The sequence below is a fragment of the Cyprinodon variegatus genome, unplaced genomic scaffold (genome assembly GCF_000732505.1).
Source record: "Cyprinodon variegatus isolate N-32 unplaced genomic scaffold, C_variegatus-1.0 Scaffold666, whole genome shotgun sequence".
Lineage (NCBI taxonomy): Eukaryota > Metazoa > Chordata > Actinopteri > Cyprinodontiformes > Cyprinodontidae > Cyprinodon > Cyprinodon variegatus.
Window position 1 is genome coordinate 142,022 of NW_015151119.1, and position 19,966 is coordinate 161,987.

The 19,966-nt window shown below is 36.1% G+C and overlaps 1 protein-coding gene across 1 annotated transcript in view; it reads left to right on the forward strand.

The window, feature by feature from the left end:
- The window catches only part of LOC107097019 (sodium channel protein type 4 subunit alpha B-like), a 62,840-nt gene that overhangs the window by 3,124 nt on the left and 39,750 nt on the right, over positions 1 to 19,966 (forward strand). The window contains exons 2-8 of the mRNA XM_015393981.1: positions 8,683 to 8,988; positions 11,607 to 11,725; positions 14,076 to 14,165; positions 16,504 to 16,632; positions 18,072 to 18,163; positions 18,276 to 18,518; positions 18,611 to 18,674. Of these exons, the coding sequence (XP_015249467.1) occupies positions 8,722 to 8,988; positions 11,607 to 11,725; positions 14,076 to 14,165; positions 16,504 to 16,632; positions 18,072 to 18,163; positions 18,276 to 18,518; positions 18,611 to 18,674 (1,004 nt within the window). The 5' untranslated portion in view covers positions 8,683 to 8,721. The remainder of the gene's footprint in view (positions 1 to 8,682; positions 8,989 to 11,606; positions 11,726 to 14,075; positions 14,166 to 16,503; positions 16,633 to 18,071; positions 18,164 to 18,275; positions 18,519 to 18,610; positions 18,675 to 19,966) is intronic.

Consider the following 19,966-nt stretch of genomic DNA (forward strand, 5'->3'; position numbering starts at 1 on the left):
AAACTAATGTTTAAATTTAAGCATTACAGATCAGAAGAAAGAATAAGGGACAAGTGGTAAACACAAACTGAACCACTTTGTCACAGGGTCCAAAGCAAATGATTTAAGTGTCAAATTCATTTTTTGATTTTGTGGATATTTAGAAGCGACTTGCATCCAAATCAGACACCAATGGCAACTCTAACTAAGGTGAAAAAAGTGGGAAAAAAAACAAAAAAAAAAAAAAACGATAAACCTTACAGGTATGAGCATGATCTTCGAGAACTAGCAGAATAGGGCTGCAGTTCTGTGTTGTGGTCACAGGTGGCAGTATCATTAGAAAATTCAGTAATGCCTCTTAAAATGAGGTTTGTAGAGGTCTAATGAGGGTTTCCCAAGGAACTTCATATTTCATAGCTCTATAATCATATTTCTGCTGAAAAAAATTCTTGCAATTTCAGTCAATGTAATATTGTCCGGTCTGGATAAAAATGCAAAGTGACATCTTTGTTCTATAGGAGCAGCATTCTGGGTTTCTGAAAGTTGATTCTGCTTAACCAAAGAATTACAAATATGCTCTTTGAGTATTCTGACCAAGTATGGAATTATATATCAGCTTGCTGTGAAGTTGTAGTATTTGACTGGCTAGTCAATGCTAGTACAACTCAATATAGTAGATTATCTTGAAAAAGATCATTATTTTGTATAATTTCAGTAGTACTGGTACGTTGCCTGGGACTTGTCATGGAAAAAAGTTTATGCAACGAGCACACAAAATTTTAAATTGTGCAAACAAAATATTAATTTGTTCCTACAAAATACTAATCAGTTCTCTCTAAAAAGTTACTTGTGCGCAAACTTTCTCTCGTGACGTGACATAGCAATGTGGCCACGGCATAAGTATGTGGTGCCACAAAATTCTAAAAGTTAATCGTCCTGCTGTGCACCTTCTGTAACACAGGAAGAGAGGAACAAACCAACAAGATAAACACGGATAGTCTGATGGAGTTTTATTTTAAGCATAGGATAAACTATAAAGAGATCATGATTTCTTATTAGTGTGGCATTCAAATAGCACAGATATGAATGATGACCAGACGCATCGATGTGTGCTGGACTTTGCTGTAAAATAACACCTCCTGCTTTCCACTTGGTGTTTGTATCGAACACTTCAGGTTTGAGCTCAGGGTCCAATTGAAGACTTACACTTAGACTAATGTTTTTGTCATTTTATATACATAGAGTGTACAAAAAATAAAATTTCATTTATGCAGCTTTCTGACAATGAATGAGCAGCATCTTAGCAGTGAAAATGAATTTCCATTTAAAAGAGCAGCAGTGATCAAAATGTAAACAGTGTAGGAAAGACATGGTGCAAAAAGGCTTTAGTGTGGAAGTTTACAGTAGTGCAAAAAGAAAAAAAAAAATATATATATATATATATATGGTGCAAAAATTCTGTAAAAAAACATTTGAGTGGATTTCTGTTAGGTATGATGTTATCAGTGTGATGCAGAGTTTCGATTTGTGACTTGATTTAGAGTGGGGATGCTGTAACAGAACCTGCTGGTCCTGCATTGGATGCTGCAAAGCCTCTTCCCAGAGGGCAGCAGGGAGAACAGTTCATGGTGGGGGTGTGAGGGGTCATTGATCATTATATGGGCTCGGGACACACAGTTCTGGGATGAAATGTCTTTTATGAAGGGAAGAGGAGCCCCGATGATCTTTTCTGCTGTTCTTACTACTCTTCTCACCTTCTTCCAGTCTGAGGAGCTGCAGCCTCCACAGCACACACAGTGAGATAGCTGGTCAGAACGCTCTCTATGGTGCTTCTGCAGAAGGTGATAAGGATGGGTGGGGGCAGGTGGGTTCTCCTCATCCTCTGCAGGAAGTACAAGTGCTTCTTTGCCCTTTTGACCAGTGAGGTGGTGTTTACAGTCCAGGCGAGGTTAGCTATGAACTCACCTGGACTATGGGAGGAAAGGAGGAAAATATGTTCATTTGATAAGTGTAGAGTGATCCAATTAAGCAGCAAATTGGTGCATTTATTACTTGTCTCATATGCACATCCAATAGGCAGTCACAATTTTTAACAGTGTGGCAGATATGATCACAATATGGAGAAGATGCATGCAGAGGAGAAAGAGAAGAGACACGACCTTCTCTTTTAGAGTAAACAGTTTTAAAATGACAGAAAGAAATATTATGACGTATCGCTTAAGATGACTTGGAGCCTCAAACCCAACAGAGTGACTGCTAGATCATTAACTGGAGCTGAGTTTCATCAGTGGTCAGAGTTTATTTCCATCTACAGAGGAGCTTTACGCATGCAAAGCTTGTTGTGCTGTGTTGTTATGCATGAACCAGCTACTGATTCATATCAGTTTATTTCTGTTCTCCTACTCCTCTGTACTGTTACAGTTTATAACATTTGTCTTCGTAATTCACAGCAGGCTTTGAAAGATCAGAGATAATATTTCTCCTCAGTGTTACTTTGCTGCTCAGGGAACCCTATAAGTGCTTATTTACTCATGCTGAAGGGTGACTTATTCTGTGTGACCAGATGCTTTGTTTGTAGTGTGGAGAGAGTTATATAGACTCCATTCTGCTCTGCCTTTAACCCACCAGCGATGGATGAAGCCTATAAGCTCACCCCCTTAAAGTTCTAGGCCTCACTGCTTTCTATAGCCGAAAAAAGGTGATTTTGGAGTCAGTTCTCCAGTACCAGTCAGGGAAACCACGATGGGCCATCAGCAGGTGTTGTAAAATGTAATCATTGCTGTGCTGCACCAAGGATGGAAGTAGAGGATAAAATGCATGACATTAGACTCTAAAGGGCATTTTTAAAAATTGAATCAGAAAAAGGAAGGTAAGGCTTAACCTCAAAATGATGGCAAAAACTGTTTTATAATGGTCACAAAAAGTTCTCTGCGTGCACTAATTAGTATTTAGTTGTAACGAGTAGGTATTTCATGTGCATTAAACATAGAGTCAAATGTTTAAAACATCTGCTATTTGCATTTTAATTATGTGGAATAAAGATGAGGATAACTGGAAATTTTATTTCTGAAATTTTAGATACTGTAAAAAGTTAAAATGCATTATACAGAAAGTTCAGTTAAACTTACACCAGCGCAGGCATACCTACAGCTTTGATAGCATTGTCAATCCTATCAAAGTCATTTTGCACAGATTAATTGTGCAAATGCGCTAATTTTCCTTGCGTTAAGCCACTCCTAGAGGCTGGTCTCTTTCTTAATAATCCAATGTCATATTTCTGTGAAAATAAAGTTTGCATTTATTTGAAAATCAAAGTCCCAGAGACACAAAATTAAAAATATCTTTGATCAGATTTCTCTCAGTGATGACTGAGATGCCATTCCACCTGCTAATTTTGGTCCACTTTGTTTTTATCTAGCAGTACAATCTAAGTATACTTCTTGCTTTCCTTTCTGAGTCTTACTTTCTGAAAATGAATGAGAATATATTCATATTTTCTCTTGATTCTTTTTTTTTAGCTTTACATGTAGTGGTATTATACTATATGTTATCTAAAAGACAACAGTGAACCATGATCTATGCATTATGGGAGGTGGGGCAGTGGTTTCAATGAAAAAAGATCAACAGAGGAGCTAATGAACAGATAACTGCCCCTCTGGTGTGCCCTGAGCAACTATCCTGAATTTTGAACATCAGCCTGACAAAGTTCCTCTATCTTTTCTGCCGGCACCAGCTGCTGTGCGTGTTCAAGTGGATTATTTAGTCATTTTCATTCTTATCTTCAACAGTCCCATAATGTACCTCATTTTTAAAGCTTTGCCTCCAAATTCCCTAATGGTTAAAAGAGGCCTGATGATAGACAATACACATTTTTTAGAGAGGAAACAAAAAAGGGACAACTCATTTTTTACATTACGCAATAAAAAATGTTTACAGCAGCCGCCGAGAGCTTATTTGTTCATAGAGGTACCTGAGCCGTGCTCCTCTGCACAGCTGCGTATCCCTCCTGCCCCATGTGAGGGGAACGTTGCAATTGGCCCAGCCTGCTTCTAGCAGAGTTTTTTGGTCTTTTTTTTAAGGTAGCAGATGTAGTCTCCCAAAGAGATAAGACATTAACTCTCTGAGGGATTCCTTTCAGAAGAGTTCCTCTGTCTTTTAACAAAATGGATCTCTTCCTATTTTTAAGGCTTCACAGTGACGAGACTGTGATGCTATGCAATGTAAAAGACAGACTTGCATCAGTATATTAATATTAACAGGAAAACAGTCCACATTAAGTTCAAGCTTTTACCACAAGACATGTTAAGAGATGCACCTGGAGCTGACAGCATCATCCTCTTCTTTGTGAGGCTTAAACGTAACAGATGTTCATTTCTGTGCAAACTATTCGGGGTGCCGAATAGTGAATATTTTTCACATTTCGGTTATTTAGCACTCTTTCTTCAAATTTTAATTAACATTTAGGGGCAAAATGCTAACATATAAATGTCACATGTTTTTTCTACCTCCTATATCTAGTAAATCTATAAATCTTAAATCTAAAAAAAAAAAAAAGTACTAATAAACCACGCCCCTTTGGGGCTCAACTTGTGACTAGTCATTCCCCCATTCACACATACACTCATTCACTGATGATGGCAAACTACATTGTAGCCACAGCTGCCCTGGGCCGTACACTGGTGCCACCGGGCGCCCTCTGACCACCATCAGTAAACAATGCAGGTGAAGTGTCTTGCCGAAGGACACAACGACACTGAAAGCCAGAGACGGGGTTTTTAACCGTCATCCCATCGATTTAATGCTAAACTTCTACCTCCAACGCCACTTTCTTTAGGAATAAATCATTAAATATGAATAGAATTTGTTAATAGAACAGAAATTTTATATTTCTACAGCTTTTATAGTCTCTAGTTTTAAAACTGTTAGGAGTATGCTATGATTGGAACGTTCTTATAATGCAGGATGAAAGGGAGCTTTGAAAGAAAAAATCATTTTGGAACCAGAAGAGAGTTTTAAGGATACAGAGTTGACCATGTGCTGTTTCAGTAAAATAAAAGTGTTTATGCATGCTTATTTGCATTTCTGTTTTCCTCAGACAGTTGATTTGATCATGTTTTGTCCATGGCTCAGCTCCACTTCAGATCTAATTCTATTAATTATTTTAGGCAATGATGACCATATCACATCTGGCTGTTATGGGAATTAAACATCATTCAACTAAAACACCATCCCCCCTCCTCTGTTGAGTTTAATACTGTACATGTCATCCTGCAAGTCAGCTGTGCACCCTGGCAGAAGTCCTCTCTGTGCATTTTAAAGTAGATTAATTATGTGATTTGACTGCATGTTGCAAAGATAGTGTCATGGCCGCTGGTTGTCGCTTTCTTGTTTTCCTTATAAAAAGCAAAATAGACACAATTCCTGTGTTTTATTAGAGCGGTTGTTAAATGGTTTCCTATTAGGACAGAAATAACATCAGACTCCTGACGTTAGGAATGTATGTTTTGACAAGAAGCGAAAAAACAGTGTCACTGTAAGAGATGAGCTTATCTGCGATCAACCTGGGCCAACTAAGCAGATAAACAGAGAGCAGATAGCTATTCCCCGGCTGAACGTGTGAAGGGATCAATGCATTTCAGGAGAGGAGGAGATAGAAGACATGGAGCTTAGTGCACATGAAAAGGATACAATGGTATTTCTGTGTCAAAGGGGGAAACACAGAAATGTAATCCTCTGTTGAAAGCTTTCCCAGCTATAAAAACATCACACTATCAGTGGCTCATATGTTGGAGCAAATTGTTAGTAGTTTAAAGCATTTTAATATTGGGACTTTTTTTAGATTACATTGTGGCTTTTTCCTCATAATCATACAAACATCAAAACCATTTTTAAGCCAGATGTTGAACACTGTGTTCACCACTTACATTCTATGTAGTGTTGTAGTCAAGACCACATCAACCGAGAAACAACTGAAACAACACAATGCCTCTAAATGCCTTGGTCTTGTCTCTGTACTCCTTGGTCTCGGTTGGTGTGGTCTTGACTACAACTAATTCTGCAGAAAGTCCAAAACAATGTTACTATACAGTACACCGACACTCTGCTTTCTGTTACGTTATGGTCTTCGAGAAGAACATGGATCTGCAAAGGACAGATGGTGAGGGAAGCTGCTACTGTAAATTGGGCATTTGTTCTTCTCATTGGGTCACATAAACTAGAAGTTTTGTAAAATCAGATGTATTAATTTACATTAATCTTTTAATTGGTATCATGTGCATGTCTGTGTGTGTGTGTGTGATTGGTTATTAGACTTGCAGCCAGGATATCTGTTAAAAGAGAGCATTAAGACACTTCTTTAAAAGTGTAAGTTACATTCGAAGAGCTGTGTAACACCCCTTCTGAAACACCTTCACTGGCTCCATAAAGCAGCGCATCCACTTCAAGATCCTCCTCCACATTATAAAGCTCTCAATAATCCTGTTACCGGTAATAATATTAGTGAGATAATGGAGGAAAGAAACACAGAAAAACATCTAAAAAACATGCTGAACTTATATACGAGAGTTATATATATAAAAAAAGCTTGCATTCCACTACTTCTGAAATAAAAAATTTGTCCATGCTCACTACAGTTAAAGCAAAGCACAAATGTCTAATGCAGTTTATTTTTTACCCATGTTGATAATTAGTAGCAGAGAGGAATGAATATTTAAAAGTGTCATTTAAACAAAATTTATACAGTACTAAAGCTATAGGAATTGTATCTTCATCCGTGCTGCCGTTATGGAACTCATGATCAGGAAGTTGCAGCCACGTGCTAATATTTAAATCCACTGCATAAAATTGATTATGAGCAGCTATGACCATCTCTCTCTATAAGCAGAGGTTTAGGGTAGTGCTATCATTACACGGTTATAGCACCAACCCAAATAGTTGTGGTGTTAAAACAGCATGAATAAAGGAATGGCACTGTTAAATATCAAACTCTGTACACATAGTGGAATAAAATATACAAAATCGTATTGTCCAATGTATTAGTAAAATTAATTCAGGGAAATAAATGGATGCAAAATGTAACATTTAACTCTCAACTAGGCTTGTAAAATAAAAGTAAAACTATTATTCAACTATGTAAATATTAAAGTAAAAGGGAAAAATACTTGTTTAAAGTTGGAATCTGTTCAAACCAATTAACAATTCAATAAATCAAATGGTTACAGATTTGCCTTGAACATGAAATTGGCTTATTAGATGGGCTTACTTGGCTTAATTTTGTATTTTACAAATATAATTAATAATCAATAACATACTTATATGAGCATATGGATGTTGTTTGCATAGTGGGGATTTCAACATTCATGCAAACTAGGCGATAGTTTAAATGCTGGCTTTGTTAAAAATGTGCATTAACCCACGCAATTATTATCTTCATACTTTGGAGCTTGTGCTGAAATGTGGCATTAAAATGTGGAAATAGCAGCATTTCCTCACAACTCTGGCCAATCTGATTACTTATTATTATTATTATTATTATTATTATTATTATTATTATTATTATTATTATTATTATTATTATTATTATTATTATTATTGTTGTTATTATTATTATTATTATTAACATTATTATTATTATTACTTATTATATTATTGTTATTAGGTAATCTTTTTCCTCACCCAAAGAAGTTTTTCACCCAAAAGAAGGGTTCACTTTATAAAAAAAATATAAGATAATGCTGTAAAGAAATTAAGAAATTGTTTCTCTGTTTCATCTCCCCTGTACCACAGAAAAACACTGCAGATAGCCATTTAATTTGTTACCTTTCATGTATAAACCAAGAGTTTATTGACAGGGTTACTTCCTTACTGCATTTTGCATTATACAATATAGTCTGCCTTAAAAGGAAGGAATACATTTTTGGTGAACTAGATTCTGTAGGAAGCAGATAATATTTGACTTTGGATCCAAGATTGAAGAAAGTGGTCCGCTTGCCAGCAAACCGGACACTCAGCACACATTGCTACCTAATAATGCCCCTGGTGGTGGTTAGCAAGAAAATCAGGAATTTCTCCAGCTTGGAATAACACCTTTTGGGGGGACACAGGATAACAAGGGATGTGTTGGATGTCTTAAAAGGTTTATTCACCTAATTTGAAATGGAGGAGTCTACCAGTGTGTGATTTTATTTGCAACCCCCTTGTTCTTTTTTCCTGAATTATTATCATATTTGTTATTATTATCATTCAAATTTATATATTTAGTTTTAACCTAAGAGTGTCTGGAACTAGGGTGGTGTGTCTGGTAGAAGTAGGATCTGTTTTGTTACTAGTTTGTCTGTGTTTTTGATCTGTTTGTGATGTAAAATTTAAATCTACTATTTTGATTCTGTATGTTTTGAATGAGATGTCTATTCTTTGAATATGAAAAATCAATAAAAACACATTATTATTATTTGCCATCCATGTTGCACATACATCCCATCTTCTATTGCATGGCTGTCAGGCACTATAGCCTGACTATAGGCTCAGGGGAACAATTCAGAAAACAGTTTTTCTAAGGGATGGGATTTTTTTTTTTTTTTTTATAATTTGTTATTTAAATATGTGTTAGTCAAATTTATCATAGAATTTATTTCATTCATCTGTCTGATCACACTTTCTGACCCTGTTGCATGTCTTCCTCTGCCACCTTTCCCTTCCACTTAGAATAAGTAAATTCTAGTACAGGACTATCAGGATGAAAAGATGGCAGCCATGCTCTTACCAACGGGTCCTGATGGCTTGCGGCGGTTCACTCGCGAATCCCTGGCTGCCCTGGAGCAGCGGATTGCGGAGGAGCAAGCCAAGAGCTCCAAGGATTGCACCGAGACTCACAAGAATGCTGAGACAACCAAACCCAGGGTGGACCTGGAGGCGGGCAAGCAGCTGCCGCGCATCTTTGGTGACATTCCAACAGAGCTGGTCGGGGTGCCACTGGAGGACATTGATCCATTTTACTACAAGAACCAGAAGGTAAAAGCTTTGGTTATCTCTGTCTCTGTATGTCTGTATAGATAGAAGAGAACCTCTGCACTCAAGCAGAGAGTTAGGAATGCTTGAGTAATTTCTTTTGTTCATAGTTTGTTCCTTCAGCTTGCCTGAACATCTCTGTTGACTGTGATCATAATTCTGGTGACAGGATTATATAGTCAACTAAAACTAATGAAAAGTTAAATGGAGAACAAAATCATTAACTGTAATTATTATTTCCTTAATTGGCTATGTTGTAGTTTTACCTCAGTACAATTTTGGGCTACACTACCCGCCTTGTGTAATAAGAGCTTACCGTAAAAATGGAGATCAGCTGTTTTTATCACCCTGCTAGCAAATTAGTCTGCTCTTCTACAACCTTTTAAACAGGTATATCTATGGGTAGCACGTGCATGTCTTTTGCTTGGCTGAGCAAATAAGCTGCACCACTTATCCTGGGAAGAATTTAAAAGGTTACAAAGGTAAAACAAAGTGTAAATATGTATGATTTTAATGTGATGTTCCAGTTAGTTTTAGAAACACACAAATAAATGTCAGTTAGTTATACTTCTTCCCTTTTTAAAGCAGTACTAAAGAACTATCCGATTGGGTCGATTTCGGCTCCCCTCATTGGACAAAAGCTGCATTGCTTTACCTGAAGGAAGACAACATTTCCCATGAGCACCAGTATGGTACAGAACATAGCGTCGTAAAATACTAACCTCCAGGTTGCCTGCAGTTGGACTGAACTACATTTCTATTTCCAGTGGCGGAGGAAAAGATTAGTAGCGATGAGGCAATGAATCTAACTGTGGTGAAACAATATTATATGACAATGCTGAAAAATAAGAAACCTTTGACTTTATTTTTGTACCATATTCCTGCACCCCCACCCATCCACCCAACCTGAGGTGCTAACAAGTTTAGAGCCTTAAAACAGATAAATATTGTTATATTTGATAATTTCACAGTAAACACACTTATATATCCCAAGACTAAGATGCCCCATTGCCTGAATATCAACCCTGCACAATTTGCACAAATATACAGCCTCTCAGGCGAACGTTGACTGTGTCCGAATGTCTGCTCTATTCACCATATAGGGTACTATATAGTGGTTACACCATTTTAAATAAGTGTCAGATTTTCTAGTGGATGAAAAAGTTGTGGACTCGAAATTTCCCACAAGGGATCTCGAAAAGTAGTAATTATCCACGGGCACTAGAAGAGCAGATATATCCTAGATCAATTTGTTAGAGTTCTCCTCGCAAAGCATCATGGGATTGATTGTGACAGTGGCCCACTGATGGCAAACGCACCGTGTTTTCTATATAGTCCTCTTTATATTCTCACTCTGTATAGTGAATGAGGATTTAGGGGTTACAGCGGAAATACGGACAGAGCCTTGGTCGCATCAACCTCCATCTTTATAACTAATGGGAATCGGGGGAAGTGACGTATGCCGTAATGCAGTTTGCAAATTTTTTTGTTTTTTCTGTGTTTCCATCCATGGAGACTGGTATAGTGAAATAGGGCACTGTGTCTCCTCATATTTATTTACTGAGAAAGGGGAAGCTTATACTCACTCTAATATTCTTAAAAAGTCTTCTTTTTAAAACATCAAAGTAACTTTTATTTTGTTTATTTATGAAAAATATTTAGTTTTTTAGACAGAAGTTGATCAGATTTTTCTCAATTTTATAAAGCAACACTTTTATTCTATTAAGTAAAATTTTAGCTGTCTTAATTATTTTGATGCAAAAACAAACAGTTACTATTTAAATTGGGTAAAATTGTTGTGCAAAGAATTTGCTTAAAAATACAAGGCAAGAAACGATACAGCAGATATTACCATATCATAGAACATTTGACGTGTTCCTAATTCCCTTTACCATGTTATCCAATAATAAGGTTTATAGATTTATTGGAAATCAGAAAAATTGTAAAAGACTGTAATGTTGAAAGACACATATGCGTTGTTACAGTTCTTATGTACAAGACAGTTTCGGTTCATCAGGAAATAAATAAAACCTCGCTTTGGGGTTTAAAACATGAAATGTTAGTGTGACTCCAAATTATTTCCTTCGGGCAGCTGACTGAAGCTAAGACGCCCTGTCTGTGTCTCTTTAGATCTCTGGTGGATGCTGAAATAGGATTAGCAAGTTTTGATTTGCTGAGCTGGTAGATCAGCCTGCTGCCCATTAATGAAGAGATGAAAACAGGACATGGCAGCCATTCTCAGGGTCTCTTTGTTTTGGCATGTGATGCGCTGCGGAATGGGAGGATTATCCAAAGACCACAAAATATTTAAATAAATGCTACATCTGTTGGGGAAACATTCAGTCCGCTTTGGAGTTGCCTCCATTATCTCAACTTGCCCGGATAGCTGCCTGTGGTGGAAGTGAACACAGATGGTAGACAGAGAGATTGAGTCAACGCTGCGGCTGCTCTGTCATCCCTTCTTGGTAGCAGGAAACGGATGAACAGCTGCTCCCAGCTGATGTTTGGTTTCTCCATTCAACTGATAGCATAGAGATAGATTCAAAATGTAAAGAAAATGTTTAAAATGTGATTTTTTTTCAACCAGCAGTGATGGTTTTGTCCTTTTATTTTCTTTGCAGACTTTTATAGTACTGAACAAAGGGAAGGCCATCTTCAGATTCAGCGCCACATCTGCACTTTATATATTAACTCCATTTCACTTCATCAGATCGATTGCCATCAGAATTTTAGTCCATTCATATCCTTTTTCGAGTAGTTTGTTGGTTTCTGTGCATGTGCTTCTTTTTCTATAAGCATGATACATTATGTATGATTTTTATTTTTCCAGACTAATTTTGAGACAACAGGGCAGATAATGTGGACTAGAACTTGTTACTAAAGTTTAAGCTTAAAGGCAGATTAAAATATCCCATGTGTCCTAATGTGAACAAATGTTATTAACATTAATTTAAATGCTATAAAAGCCTTTTTCTAATATTTCCCTATGTATTTTCTTTGGCATGTGTTTTTGGTTTTCCTGAATATTTTTATTTATTTATTAAGAACCTATTGAGAAAGAGTTAGAATTCTCCATTTAACAGTTAGAGTTTAGTTTCCCTCCTGTTTTAGACCACAGAAATACTTAATTCTTTCACATAAACTGTGGTGTTAAGGGTCCTCCTACTTCCCTGTTGTGATTCCTATTGATGATGTCAGTCATGAACTGGAGCTAAATATGTGAAACAAATTAATCAAAGAGGCAGAGTTGAGCAGTTTATGGAGCTAGAAGCTCCTGTGTTAAAAATCCTAGTTTGAGGCTCATTATTTGAAGGTTTTACGTTCTTTGTTCTGAAAACATGACTGTGAGGTTAGCTGGTCTCACTAATTTCTCCTAAGTATTAGTGTTGGTGCATGACTGCTCTGTAATGATCATTGGCCTGACCAGGGTATACCCCAATGATTGTCAGATATAGGCAGCAGTCCTCCCATGACCCTGCAAACATAAGCTAGTCTAGTCTATGGAATAAAAAGCAGCGCAAATACCGCCTAATTACTAAATGATATGTGTGTGATTTAATCTCCATGCAAATAAAGCTGCTCTGTGTGAAAAGAAGGGTGTTAATTAACTCTAAAAGCAAAAGGTCCACAGCTCAGGTGAGGATATCTTTTTTTAACTGATAGTCATGCATAGGTCAAGAAAATGTTGCTCTGCCCAAATGAAGCCAAAACTGACCTTTCAGGACAAATGCTATGCACTTTGGGCCTGATCATCTTAAAACAGGTGCAAAAGTGTTTAAAACTAGCTTAGCAGAAAGGTGCAAAGTGATTTGCATTTACCATTCAGCAGACAGCATGTGCGAAACAGCTTTGTTCATCAGTATTCACATATGCAATATTCACATTCTAATGACCAAAACCATTTTACAAATCTTAAACTGTAACGTGGAAGCAGATTTTTTTTTCCCTTTTTTAGTAATTCTTAAAGTGAGGAATAAACTGACAAGCCGAAATATCTGCTGTCACTGTTGTCACAAAGTAAGCATTGGTACAATGACAGAGGATGGAAATTCTGTGCTCATGTAAACATATTTGGACCTTCAAAAATAACAGTGGAATAATAGTAGAGAAAAAAAATGTAATTTCAGCTGGCCACAAATTAATGTAGCTGGACAGCAGGCTATTTTTATACATTAAAATAAACTTTAATTGAATAGTATGTTTGTAAAAAAAAAATTGAATATCAAGAGAGCCTGCAAAGAGACATGATAGTACAGGATAAAAATGCACATGCCTTTCCTAACAAACTGTTTTTTCTATCCTAGTGATTTTCAAAATATGTCTTTTTTTACTTGTGTTTGTAGCGCTTAAGATATGATACCTGTAGAAATTGCTCTTATTTAGTATTATAATTATTATTATTATTAACCGTACAACATGGCTTAGAACCTTATCTTTATTTTACAACCATTCTCAGCTGCCAGTAGAACGCACAATCTGCTCATTTTAATGGGCGGGACCAAAACGGTTTCCATGTATTAACAGTTGCGCAGCAATTTTTGTAGATCACCAGATACATGGACACTTATTGCACTTATTATAGAAAATAAATGCAAATGCTATTTAGGGCCTCTTATTACCATACCAGTGAAAAATGTTGAAGTTGATAGTTGAACTTCCAGGAGGCTAGTTAATCCAACTTGTATCTAATTGAAGGCCTTTGGCAAGATTAGCAAATGTAGTTGTTCTTTGAAAAAAATCTGAAGAGAACCAAGTTCAAATGCATGCACTAGAATCAAATTGTTATTTTAAAAATGAAACGATCTTAGTATAATTTTTCCTTCCACTTTGCAGTCATGCTTTATTAATTCATCAGATAGATATCCTGATATGGTACATTAGAGTTTGCACAGGTGATTTTTTTTAGTTTAAGAGGTATAAATACTTCTGCAAGACTCTATATTTAGTTAGTATAAAACAATTGACTGTTTCTAATGTTACCTACTTATCCTAGTGTTAGTTTACAGCGTAGCAATGGTAGTTTTCAAATGTAAGTATATGTTATATTATAGATTTTTGTGCCACTCCACACTTTCCTGAACCATTTCCACATTGTTTAGCTATTTCATAATGTTCACCATCCTGACCAACTGTTTCTTCATGGCCATGTCCGATCCGCCAACATGGACCAAATATCTGGAGTAAGTAAAAATGTATCTTTATCCCTTTTAAAGCTCTTTTCTTTGTCTAAAATCTTTGCTATATATTTTCTAATGGTTAATTGCTGGGGTCTGTTGCTTTATCAGTGACTTCTGCAGAATTACTAAAAAAGTAAGTATAAGCATATGCAACGCATGTCATGACTACGGCACTCTGAATACAACTTCGGCATGCTGTGGAATGAGAAAAGCTTTCCGAGTGTTTTCAAGGACTACCTGTGCTTTGCATGATGTGTTATCTTCAACTGAGCTGTTTATCATCGAATTATTTTCATTTAATGTGTGACACATTGTCTGCCTTCAAAAAAAGCTTTTATTTTATTTTATTTATTTTTAACAGCTGTATTAAATTATTTACCCCTGACATGATTACACAGACAAAAAATGCTGGTAATATATTGATGTCCACCAGTTTGATAAAACTCAATTCTAAAAGTTTTACATTTGATTAATTCATAATTTCAGCGTTTGAGAAGAGCGATGACCTGTTAGTGCGGCTTTGAAGGTGAAATAAGCAGTGTCACTTTCTGTAACTAAAAGATTATCACTGCTTGTTTTAATTTTGAACGATACTTCTTTTTGCTTGATTTTTTTAAACGTTTTTATTATTTTTAATTTTGATAATTTCAGACTTTTACAGGAATAAAAAGGGTTAATTTACCGATCTCTGGCTTGGTAAATCACAAAATCAGTGGTGGAATACATATTGGTGACCCTAAGAAACCCTTCAAAATACAAGGAAATCATACATTTAAAATATTCTTACCTCCACAGGAGGTAAAGATGCTCTTTCTATCTACTTTCAGCTGGCCATAATGAAATGATGCTGATACTCTGGGCCTATTTTTAATTTAATTTAAATCAGTTTATTTATATACCATCAATTCACAGCACATGTGATTTCAAGACACTTTAATCAGATCATACTGTTAGATTGGTTAAAAGTTCATCTTCAAAGGGACTGGAAGTTCTTATAGTGCATGGCATTACTACACATCAATAAATCTCTGAAATATGAGAAGGTTTGAGATTCTCAAACTGGTGTAATATATCATCAAACAACATGGTTCACCTGAACCAAAATCAAAGATTGCATCCGCATTTATCAAATTGATATGGACTCCTTAGTGGTCACCATAAAAAAGTATGCTTCATATTCTGGTTGTGAAGTCCCTCACAACTGATTCAAACAATAATATCAGGATCAGGCAGGTGCAGCGAAGGAGGTGAATAAAAAGACAACCCTTTTGCAGAACCTCAACTGCATATTTTAAACCTTATTTTTTTCTGCTTCAAATTTAATCATGATGCACAAACAGAAGTCCATAATGAAGATCAATTGCAACCACAGCACTTTCAGCAAACCAGAAGTGGCTGCTGTGGCTAAACAACTAGAGCAAAACAGGAGAGAACCCAGAACTCTGAATAATCGAGAGAGACTGTGCAGAGAACACGCTCTAGAACTTTCTCTGTATGCTGCAGACTTGTGGGAGGTTTTAAGAGAAGACTATAGCATCATATGTTTTGTTTTAAAAGTATCAACTGAAGGCTGTATGAACAGTTGTGCCAACTTTGATTTTGTTGCAAACAAAAAACATTTCGAGACATGAGTGTATTTTAATTTAACTAAATTCCAAGTAAAATTATATTAATTTTAGTTTTAAGGCTTTTTTTTATACATCTTAAGCGTGAATATCAACAAATCTGTTAGAATAAAAGAAAGAAATCCACAAATCCTGTAAAGTGATAAACTGACAAACATTCATCTTGAATGTTGAACTGTGACCCCTGTTTCTCTCACAGAAAGATTAATATATCCTCCATCCTCACTACTTAACATCTCTGAATTTATGCTCCTTTTCCAGAAGGTTGCAGCTTTTTAAAAAAAAAATGTTGTGGCCAACTGATTTAGAGTGTGTATTTATTCTTCAACGGATCATAGTGTAAAATATATATTTGAGGGATTTAAATTGTTATTCTGTTTTAACAAAAACTGCAGCATCCTCATATTCTACAAGATATTTGGATACTGCTTAGAAATGCTTTTATTTCAACCATATGCTGTTGCTCCTTGTTGTGTTTCATATGCCAAATGAATACTTTTATACAGATAACAATGTCTCATAACCGTCATTCTTTTTGTTTACTCTTCAGCATGTTATTTTCTATCTTGCTCTCAATTTTTTTTCTCAGATAATCAGATAATTTTATTATCTCATCTACTGCTCTGCTGCTGTTGCAGTTCAGTTTAAAGCTGGTCTTTGTGCATGTTGACTGTCACAGCTTCATGTTCATCATCTTTTTGTCTGATGGTTTCCAGGTACACCTTCACTGGCATTTACACTTTCGAGTCGGCAATAAAGATTTTTGCGAGAGGATTCTGTTTAGTGCCGTTTACCTTCCTCAGAGACCCTTGGAACTGGCTCGACTTCACTGTCATTGTCATGGCGTGAGTAGCTCCATTTTGACCCTGCCTTCAGATGAATATTCAAGTTAAACCTGAAAATATGTCTTTCATTGCAAATGGTGCTTTAGAAGAAGTGTTGATAAATTCTTCTGAAATGAAAACAGCAAAAAAATAAATAAAAATGATTACAGTTATTATAGTAAAGTTCCTGAAAGGTGCAACACAAGATAAAGGATCAATTGTTTTCCTTATTTCTTTATGTATCAAACAGTTAATTGTTTATTCGCATCATCTTACAGATACCAAACAATGGTAATCTAACTGATTAATTATATGTGAAATAAAATATTCACAGTTAAACAGCAGAAACACAATTATTGGTGTTGCATCCTTTCTTGCAATTGAATGTACAATATTTTTAGTACCACATTATACCATCAGAATCACAATTATTTTATGAATCCCACCTTTTCTTGCAGTGCAACCGTTTATAGAAGTACAATAGAGCAAAATAAAATATGATATGATAAGACAGAATATATATGCCTTCACTTTTATTTAAAGGCTAATAAAAATACCCTGCTTTAAGTGAATAGCAACTATTCTCCATAAGCAACAGACAAGATCATATGTTATGTGATCTTTTACCAAGGCAGTTATCCCAAGGTTTTTTTTTGTTTTTTTTGCGCTTGTTTAAACATACTGATCAATAGTGCTACATATTCTCATTGTCATCAATTTATGCAGACTCTCTGTCTGCACCAGTGAAGATTTAACCATTGAGCTTGCTAACATGCATTGTAGAAATACTATAATTAAGCAAGTCTGGTAATCACCAGATGATGTGTTTACATGACCTAGAAAAACTGAGTATTTAAGAATTTCTTGTCAACATTTTTCAGTCTACTTATGCAGTTTTTGCTTGCTGGATATGTGCTTAATGAAATTATGGACACACAATGGAAGAGAACTTAAGGATCTCACTAAGAGCTTTCTCAAAACCTTCTGAGCTAGCAAATAATGTAGGGAGTCCCAACTAGTCAGCAGTAAATTTAAGTTTTCAAATATTTGTAAGAGAAAAAAGAAGAAATTAAGACCAAGACAGGATAGAGGAGAAAATTGTGTGCCAGCTTGTAGAACTTGAGCCTGGAACTCAACGTAATTCTGACATTTTGAATTGAGAAGGCTTCCTGAATGGGAAGCAAAACGTCTTCAAACTTGGAAACAAAGTCCAGTAGATTTTTAAGTTTTCTGGAAAACCATTCTTAACATTATCAAGCATTTTTTAGATGCTTCCAATGGTATTCTGATTAGAATATAAATATTTTATTCTTGAGCACTGATAAATATTGTACTGAAATGCTGAACTCTTTATCAATTTTTTCTAATGACACAATAAGACCAACTGAAACAAACAAAATTGCTTCTAGAAGGAATTTAGAATGCATAAACTGTAATGATCTAATCCTCCACCTCCACAGGTATGTCACAGAGTTTGTCGACCTTGGGAATGTCTCTGCTTTGAGAACCTTCAGAGTACTCCGTGCTCTAAAAACCATCTCAGTCATTCCAGGTAGGGGAACAATCACAGCCTTTTCTCTGACCCCTTTCTTCTTAGTAGAATCTCAGTGTTAGTCAAGCTGTTGGGAATTATCAACACCCACCAGTTTCCTTTGTATTTTCAGGTCTGAAGACGATAGTCGGCGCTCTGATCCAGTCTGTGAGGAAGCTGGCCGATGTGATGATCCTGACCGTTTTCTGTCTCAGTGTGTTCGCCCTCATCGGCCTGCAGCTCTTTATGGGCCTTCTGCGACAAAAATGCGTCCGTAGCCTCAATCACTGCATCAACTCTTCATATAGCCCCAACACAACTTTTATTTGCAACAACAGGACCTGGAGCTCGCCAGCAGACTTTCTCAGCAATGAGGGTCAGCCTTAAACAAAAATTACAGCTGTCTAGAAACGTTACACACATTTGCACTCCTCTGCATTTACTAAACTGTTGCCCCTCTTTTTCTAGATAATTTTTACAAAGTTGAAGGCCAGAAGGATGCTTTAATTTGTGGATACGGAAGTGATGCAGGGTAAGTGGTTCTGTGCTCATTAGTAAGCTGCAGGCTGTTATATAATGCTGAAATATTTACCATAATGGATGTTGATCCCCTGCATGGGTTTTGTACAATGGGACACGTTGGCTGCTTTCAGCTGAGACAGTTTGTATGGTGCCAGAAAACCCCCCCCGCCTACATCAGATTTCCTGTTGGTTTTAACATTACGTTCACTGTGAGGCTTAATGTACAGGGCAGCGATCTCATCAGAGGGTTGGGTGTACCATAAAAGCAGCTGCATATGGTGCAGATAATCACGTCAGCTCTGCCTTTACTTAGAAACCCAGCATTGACAGCTGGGGAGAGCTATCTTTTCAGAATTTTAGCATCTAGAAAGCTAAACACAATTATTAGGTTAAATGCAATGGATTTTACTGTTTTAAATTCAGATTTCTTCAATATTAAGACACTATTCTGAGCTCTATTATTTGCATTTTGGAATATGCCAGAGCAGCCTGTATTCCCAACCAGAATAAACCAACCAAGATGTAAACACAAATGTTATTTTCCCATTTTGAATGGATGACTCGGTTCCTAATCGAAGGTGCAGTGTTTAGAAATCCTAAACACTGCCACACTGAATAATCCTGTAAATCCAAATGCTTTTGAAACAAGCACAGCTGAGTGAATCGTCCCCTTTGCCACTTTGAAGGCAAATAGTGAGTCCGACTTCCATCCATGGGAATCTGAAAGCCTGTGGCTACAACAGCTAGCCTTCCCAAGGTGTTCTGGTTATGGAATTAAAAGATAAAGAATTGTCAGGTTGGGTGGAAGTTAGCTGAGGACCCAAATGCAGAGACTGAAGCAGGCAGAGATGAGTTTTGCTGATTTAATAATGTTTCAAATGGGAAAAAAAACAAAATGCAAATAGCCAAAATCAAGGAGATGTCAGGGAAAACACACATGACAGAACATACATAAAAACTCAAATACAATTAGAACAAAACAAAATGGAAATAAAACCAATGAAAACTCAAAAAGAAAATTTAAATGGAACCAAAACCATAACAAGAATAATACCACATAAAAACAAACTGGTTTCTTAGTTTCTTACACTTACAGATATTTTTGTCAAAAACTCGTTGTGTGGAAAAAAAAAAAAATTATATATACCGTATATATATACAGGTATTACCACATTACCTATAAGCTATAGGGAAAAAAAAAAAAAACATCCAAACATAAATCATTAAACTCATCTAAATTTATTACCTTATATATTTATTTATATTATGTGATTAAAGTATTTATTATTTATTGTGCAAGGT